The sequence below is a fragment of the Limulus polyphemus genome, unplaced genomic scaffold, assembly GCF_000517525.1.
Source record: "Limulus polyphemus unplaced genomic scaffold, Limulus_polyphemus-2.1.2 Scaffold375, whole genome shotgun sequence".
Taxonomy (NCBI): domain Eukaryota; kingdom Metazoa; phylum Arthropoda; class Merostomata; order Xiphosura; family Limulidae; genus Limulus; species Limulus polyphemus.
Window position 1 is genome coordinate 479,503 of NW_013665985.1, and position 8,117 is coordinate 487,619.

Genomic DNA, 8,117 nt, shown 5'->3' on the forward strand with positions numbered 1-8,117 from the left:
TTACTAATTTAAAAGTTATAGCATGAAAACTATAACAAGCACAAAATGGTTACAAGGTCAGTCCAAGTGACTACACCCTTTCCATCACCCACATAACATTTTTTTTACTAAGATTAAAACATCTGATGTCATTGTGAAATCTTAAAAACACTAAATAAATATACAAACATGCATATATATATATATATATATATGTAACAGCTGAGACAGAAACATACAAAACTTTGAACAATGTTTGTTAAGAGTGCTAAAACTCAAGTACTGATGGTTAATTGTTAAAAGAAAGTCCCATGCTACTCTTAGAAGTAGTTCCTCCATCACTGATCATCGTGAGCTTGATGACCATGATGCCCAATACCACATTTGTCATTGTAACAGGCTTCTGCAAATAATTTCATGAGAGATTTTCCATTACACATGAATGTCAGCTTCTATGTTTACCTCTCAAATTATCAACTAGTTTTTATACCATACAAACCTGCAAATCTATGTTTTTTGCTTATTTCAAGCTCAAACACATTACAGGCAGTTAAAAACTGTAAAATTCTATTTATTGCATTTTTTGTTTTAAAATTTCTAAACATATAAAGCAAAAAAACCCATAAAGATATCTCTAAAATCATGGATTATCTTTTCTCATCAATCTACCTGCCATAGATCTCTCATTTATCTTTATATATACTGTACATTTCTAAACTTTTAGTTATTATATCAGAATCCTTCCTGTGATCACATCTGCAAATAATCCAACTGTATCATGGTTTTTATTTTTTGGGGGTATACTGCTTAAAGAAAAGAAAATTGTTTTATTGGTTTCCCTTCTTGTTTGTTCTGATGAAATAATTGCTTAGGTGATTGTTTTTACTTTACAAAACTCTCACTGGTTATCTAAAACTAATGCAGTGTTGGAGTTTTTCTGAGCTTGGAGATTTTTAATTGCTGTACACAACCTTCTAAAAGATACAGTAGGGAAAATACCATCTTTTTAATAAATACATGTATATATAAAATATAATTTCTTGTAAAATGTATTTCAATGGGTTTCATTGTGATGTCACCAGGCCTATGACTGTATATTTTGCTATTCAAAAATGTGTTTGTTACATAAAATACAGAGAATAAGGGACCAGTTGGTCCTTCAAGGCTCTCCTTGCACACTCATCCTTTAGAATATTACAAATTTAAATCCCCATCATAAATTTCTGCAAATTGCTGCTCTATGGTATTGCCAATGGCAATTCATTCTATAAGTCAATCACCCTGTCTTAATTGGAGCCTGGCAGTCCTTTCCAAACTTTAAACTTGTAGCTTCTCATTCCATTAACTACTGAATACAGCACTGAGAAATTAATCCACTCTGTAAACCTGTCGACTTCAATAAGATCACTTATTACCCTTCTTTTCTCAAGAAAGAATAAGTTAAGACATTCTATTCCTATAAGATAATTCATCTCTAAAATCATTGTAATAGTCATACTGAACCCTTTCCAGTAAGTCAATATTCTTTCTTAGATAAGAAGACCAAAATTATACACAATATTCCAAGTAAGACCTAATTAGTGAGTTTAATAATTACCCTTTTTTTACTTTTAATCAATATATCTATATATAAACTTCTATCTGTTGATTGCTTGCAACAGAGCACTACTTTGATGGTTTTAATGATTTATCCACCACTATGCCAAGATCCTATTCTTATTAACATTAAATGTGTGAACGAAATTATGAAAACCTAAATTAAAGGTCATTTGCCAAATATCTGTCCAGCTAAGCAAATGATCAGTAATACCTCAACATCCTCAATACAGCTAGAAATACTAAAAAGTTTAATGTCATTAGCAAACTCTACTAATTCTGCCTCTAATGTAGATAAGAAAAAGCAAAGCCCAAGTACTGGCCCCAAAGGCACTCTATTATTAAAAAGGGTCCAGTTTGATTGGTCTACTAATAACAACACTTTGCTTTCTCCCTTCCAACCATCCAATAATCACACTAACTAGTGTTTTACTAATGCCTACTAATGTGATTTTCTTAGTATAATATTACACTATAATTTTTCCAACTAAATAAGGAAAATAATCTGGTCTATAATTTACAGGGGAATTATTATCAGGCTCCTTAAAAATAGGAGTAATATTAGGTAAACTCTACTTTCGTCTGGAGCACATTATGCTAAAACAATGGTAAACTGACCAACAATAATTTTTATGCATAATTAAAATTTAGAAAAAATATTATAAGTTTTGACAAACCATTGGTCTGTCTTCTTCATACTTTCATGCAAAAGGTTGTATCCTAGCCATGGATAAGAAAATAGCCATGCTAAGTTGTTTGGAATGTTGACTGTCGATTTACATGAGATTGAACTGTTGAAAAAGATTGCATGGAAAACATCATGGAGGGGTGACGTGCATTGGGCATGGCAGCCTTACAGAGATTCATTTTGCAATTTGAAAATATGCTGCAGGGCTATTGTTAGGTTGCACAGTCCTCAGACAGAGCATGACTCTACCTGGCAATATGAACTGTAATGATGCTGTGAGGCTCCAACACTGGACTGATAGCTAAATATTACACATTTATTCCACAGATTACATGGATCTCAAACTTAAGATGCATTGGCAATTATCTGTACGTAAGGGATGAAATGTGTCCTGTTGGAATTTAAGACATACATAATAATAGTCTAGAGGTTGAATATGTATGGGTTACAACCAAGGTTTTGAGAGTAAAAGGTCTGTAATTGACAACTGTTCTAGACCAACTAACAGAATATGTGTTATGAAAAAAAGGTATATTCATATATTAACAATCATATTAAATCAAGTTTATCTGCACTCACCTTAGCAAACTGTCTCAAGAGAACAATTAATGCACCTTTACCAAAAGGATTTGTTAGACTAGCATGAAAAGCTAATGTGGGATATTCAGCAGACAAGATCATGATCCAACGTTGCTTCAAGAGAAAAATAAAAATATTATATTTATCAATGTAATTTAGTAAATTTTATAATTTATCTAAAACAACATAGTGTAAATATGTAAATCTACCAAATTTAGGAATTTTTAAGGTTTATCTAAAGTGATTTAAATTGTGAAGACTAAAATATGATGCCTAGGAACTGTAATGAGTAAACATGGAAAGCAAAGTTTACTGTTCTATCATTTCAATCCACAGTGAATATTTTTACCAAAAATAAAGTCATGTTACAACAAGCATATAATAGTAAATTGAATGAAATTAACAGTCAGAAATAAGATTATTTTCCAATTCAAAAACCTCACAGTTTAATGATATGCAAGTACTCTTTAAAAGCTTAAAATAAAACAAACAATAGATGTTGGTTGGTTTTAAGCATACACTTATTAGAATTTAATAACATGTAAGTGTCAATGTTACACTGATGGATAACAAAGACATTTCAAAATCTTAATACAAAACAAACATTGAAAGCCCACAAATGAAAACCAAAAACTTACTGTTACCCATGTTGGTACTAAATCACATTTATTCAAGATAAAAATTAAATGTTTGTGAGGTTTCTCTTTCCGAAGGAAGTTTTCAATGTGATGAGAACGAGTACCCATTGGATTTCTCGCATCAAGAACCTGAATGATAACATCTGCAGAGTCAATAACCTGTTCCAAAACAAAAGTCATAATCAGTAGGTAATTAACAATTGAAGTTTTTTTTTTATACAAAGTTTCTGTTTTTTCCCCAGTATTTTAAAAGAAATCTTTGCAGATTTTAAGACAGGAGATATACTGTTGCACATATGATTTTAAAAGGTTTTACTTATTCCTTTGTAATTGGTTGATTTTATTCATTAGCAGTCAAATAATTTCACTCAATCCAGAGAGAACATTCAGAATAAAATATTATTTAATCATAACTTAAATAAAATGCACCTACACATTTCTTATTTCAAGGTGAGTTTAAGCAGTGTACTACATTTTATGAATTTCTCACATCTATATTTCATTTTGAAGTGGAGTTTCAGTCTGTGCTAAACCATTTAATACAAGTCCCAAAACTTCATCACATAATCAAAGGCAGAAGAACTGCACAGAAACACAATCCATGTGGTTTCTTTCAATGGAGAAGAGCAAATGCACTACCCTTCAAACTGGAAAAAATTTATGTATCAAAATGTTTTTGGAGAATAATAATCACTTCAAGTCTTCATACACTGATTAAAACTTGAATAATTCCAGCTCTTCAAACACAAAATCATTAACTTCATACACTAATTTTAAAATTATTTTTATAAATAATTTATTGAAAAATTAGAAGGGGCAGTGAACTACAATTCATATTGAGGCTTTTTTTTCTGTTACTTAGCATTGGGATTGAAGTTCAAAAAAACATACTGGGAACTCTTTATAGCTTTCCTTTAATGCAAAACATTATTTACCTTATATAACTCATTCCATATTCTTTTAGACTGCCCCTTTGTCATGATCATTTCTCTTGGCTCTTGCTTAGTTGCAACATCATCGGTAACCAGGTTACAATCTTTACTGATGTCATATTTTCCTGTTGATTGTTCAGCTGTTGTAACCAGGGACTACAACAAAATTAGCAATGTAGACAAAAAAGTTTTAATTAGAAGCTTAAATGAATAATAATGCTCCAATACAATAATAAACATAAAACTGATTTTTTCATTAGTTTTTAATTTAACATATATATTTATACAATTTAAAACAAAACAAAAAACAATAATAATATAAATAGACACAGAAGCCTATATGAAAGCAACAATTCAGTTTATATATTTATTCATATTTTAATTCACATTCGTCAAAATAATATCTTACAACTTTTTAAGGGATTTAGAAGCATTTTCTAAAATTACTCCAATAAAATAAACAAATGGCATTAAACACTTGTGTTACTCTGATAGTTGGAATAGGCTCAAACACTTTGTATTTGACATATTATTACATTTTCTTCTTTGCTTTCACCCATAAGTTATGTCACAGTGATAGTTAATTGGAACATACTCATGTAAGAAACACTTGAACCACAACGATGCTTGAAATATAACAAATGTCCATGTCCCACTAATGCTTGAAACAGGCTTGAACATTAAATAGTTAAGGCATACTGGTATTTTGAACAGGCTCAGGTATTAAGTAGTTATATCACATTGTTGTTTGAAACATGATCTGGTGTTGAGCATTCATGGCATATTGATAGTGAAAGCTGCTCAGGTAATAAACTGTTATGTCACGTTGATGTGAAACATGCTTGCTTGCTAAATAAGGAGTTAGTGCACTTAATGTAACATATAGACAACAAAAGGCTATATGGTCCTTCAAGGTTATCCTTAAACACTCACTCTTGAAAAAAAATAAAACTTTAACTACTCTTCACTTTTCAGGAAATTATTGATTCCCCCTTTTAAAATCTTGTAAATTGCTAGCCTCCACTACTGCCAATGGCAACTCATTCCATAAACAAATCATCCTGTTAGAAAAATAAAACTACTTACTGCAGCCTACACTATTTCTTCCAAATCTTAAACTTCTATCCTCTTGTCAGATTTTCTTCAGAATAATATTAAAAAAATCAGAGACCTTTATCCTATCAATCCTTCAATGAAATCATCTGTTACCCTTCATTTCTCAAGAGAAAATGAGTTAAAATAGGTTAAAGATATTTTAACCTATTCCTATATATAACCTTTCCATCCTTAGAATAATCCTAGTAGTCCTCTTCTGAACACTTTCCAATAAGTTAATAGTCTTTCTTAGATACAAAGCCCAAAATTTTGCACAGTACTCCAAGTGAAGCCTTAAGTACTATTGTAATGAACTAAACAAAATGCTGCTACAACCAGGGTCAAACAAAAACAATTTATTAAAATGTAGCATAAATCCAAAATAAAACTTTCAAACAACTACAAATTCTATCACTTACAAAAAACAATAAACGTTTGCCTAACCAGGACTAGGTACAAACATTAATAAACAATACAACATTAATCTCAATGTTATCAATTTCAATAAATAAAGAAATTAGGAAAAACAAAATCAGAAGATGAAAAAAAACTAATTCTGAAAAAACACAATGATCCAGAATTAACCAACTTCTCAAGATCAATAACAAGACTGAACAATAAGTAGCAATAAATCTTACTATACCTCATGAATTAACTCATTTATGATTGAGGAAGGCCCTTATTTAGTGGTAAGACCATGAGATAACATCTCATGTGACTATCTATTACCATAACTCTACATAATTTCACAACTTTAATATCTGTATGTCACAGCTAGGGGAAGCTTGCATCAGTTTCTTAATACGTACATACATACTCAAAGTTAATGTGCTCTAGCTCGAAGGTGAGTTAGCAATTTAATCTAACTAAAATTCCATAGTTGAACTAAATGATAGAAGGAATAACAAATGAATAGTAAATAAAACCATAACAAAATAAAAATAGAGTCCCTATCTCACAATACAATTACCTCTTTTAACTTGTAATCAATATAACTATAAATATACCCTAAAATTCTATTAGCTTTGATACTAGTAACAGAGAACTGCTTCAATAAGTTGAATAACTTATCCACCACTATGCCAAGATCCTTTTCTTAACTCACAATATTCATTGTGTGGTTCAAATTATGATAACCCAAAGAGAATTTCTGCACTTACTATTTTTAAACATTTGCCAAATATCTGTTTAACTAACCAACTAACCTAAGTCATTCTGTGAAATCTAAATATCCTCAACTAATTCTAAGAAGCCATTACTGAGAGCAAAGGCGAGTATGTTATAATACATCAACCACACTACATCTACCAGTGCCAACAATGCCTTTTGGTCAATACTAGGACACATCACACCAGGTGTGACACATTATTTATTGTATTATGATTTTTAGCCAGAAATAACTAGGAGTTTAATGTCATCCATAAAATTTATTAATTATGTTGTGCCTATCAACATCATTAGTGTAAATAAGAACAAAAAAAAACAGTCCAACCACTGACACCTGAAACACTTCATTGGTAACAAAGGTCCAATTTGATTGGACTCCATTAATAACAACTATTTGCTTTCTTTCATCCAACTATCTTACAATCCAATTGATTAGCCTTTCCTCAACCCCTACCAATGTAATTTTATCAGACAATCTTTTGTATGACACCTTCTCAAGAGCTTTTAGAAAATATAAGGACACCAAGTCTACACCCTTTCCATCACCCATATAACATTTTTTTACTAAGATTAAAACATCTGATGTCATTGTGAAATCTTAACCATATGATATTCTTTCTTGGCCTCATTACTAATTTGGACTATAATTGTTTTAAATAAAAAATGAAACAAATACAGCTGTGGACTCAACAAGTTTTCCTGGGTATTAAATTCAAGTCAATCAGTCTCATCTTTTTCTCTTTATTACATAGGCCTGTAATTGTTTTATTGTCTTGAAATCTTTACTTGTTCTACAGTAATTCCTGTATGCTGAATCTGAAAATACTATCCATTTTTTCCATCATGTACAGATTTTTACAGAATGTCATATGAACTTTTACATAAGTGAATCATTTTCATTGATATTGGGTCACATTTTGTTATGCTTAAAATGCTGACAACCACTGGCTATAGATTTCTCTAGACCAATTGCGATGTGAGAGACTTATCCTTCTAGAACCCATGAGAAACACACCACTAGTATTCAAATGGTTAACAGGCCACATGACATGTAATTTCTAGATAGTATTTGTTTGTGCACTTTGACATTATTTTTTTCTTTTCAATATTATTTACTCATTGCTATGGCAACAAGAGGTTGTGTAAATGACCTACACATATCCCGTTATATTTGTGGTAAATTGGTAAAGAAACAAAGGCAAAATATTAAAGAATTCGTCAAAAAAGTGTATTACACAAATTTTGGAATAAACTTGGAGACCAAGACAAATCATGGACACTGCACAAAGTTTGCACCAATGAGCTGAAACAATGGACTAAAGGTAAGAAAAAGTCTTTGTGTTTTGGAATTCCAATGGTCTGGCGTGAGCCTAGAAACCATGGAGATGACTACTATTTTTGCTCACGTAACTCAATCTGCTATAAGACCTGTTGCTCATGGAC

At 30.9% G+C, this 8,117-nt stretch overlaps 1 protein-coding gene across 1 annotated transcript in view; it reads right to left on the reverse strand.

Annotated features, from left to right (window-relative positions):
- Positions 1–8,117, reverse strand: part of LOC106457804 (nucleolar GTP-binding protein 2-like) — a 66,016-nt gene that overhangs the window by 17,123 nt on the left and 40,776 nt on the right. The window contains exons 6-8 of the mRNA XM_013917255.2: positions 4,416–4,568; positions 3,481–3,639; positions 2,843–2,956 (exon numbers count right to left, since the gene is read on the reverse strand). Coding sequence (XP_013772709.1) covers positions 2,843–2,956; positions 3,481–3,639; positions 4,416–4,568 — 426 coding nt within the window. The remainder of the gene's footprint in view (positions 1–2,842; positions 2,957–3,480; positions 3,640–4,415; positions 4,569–8,117) is intronic.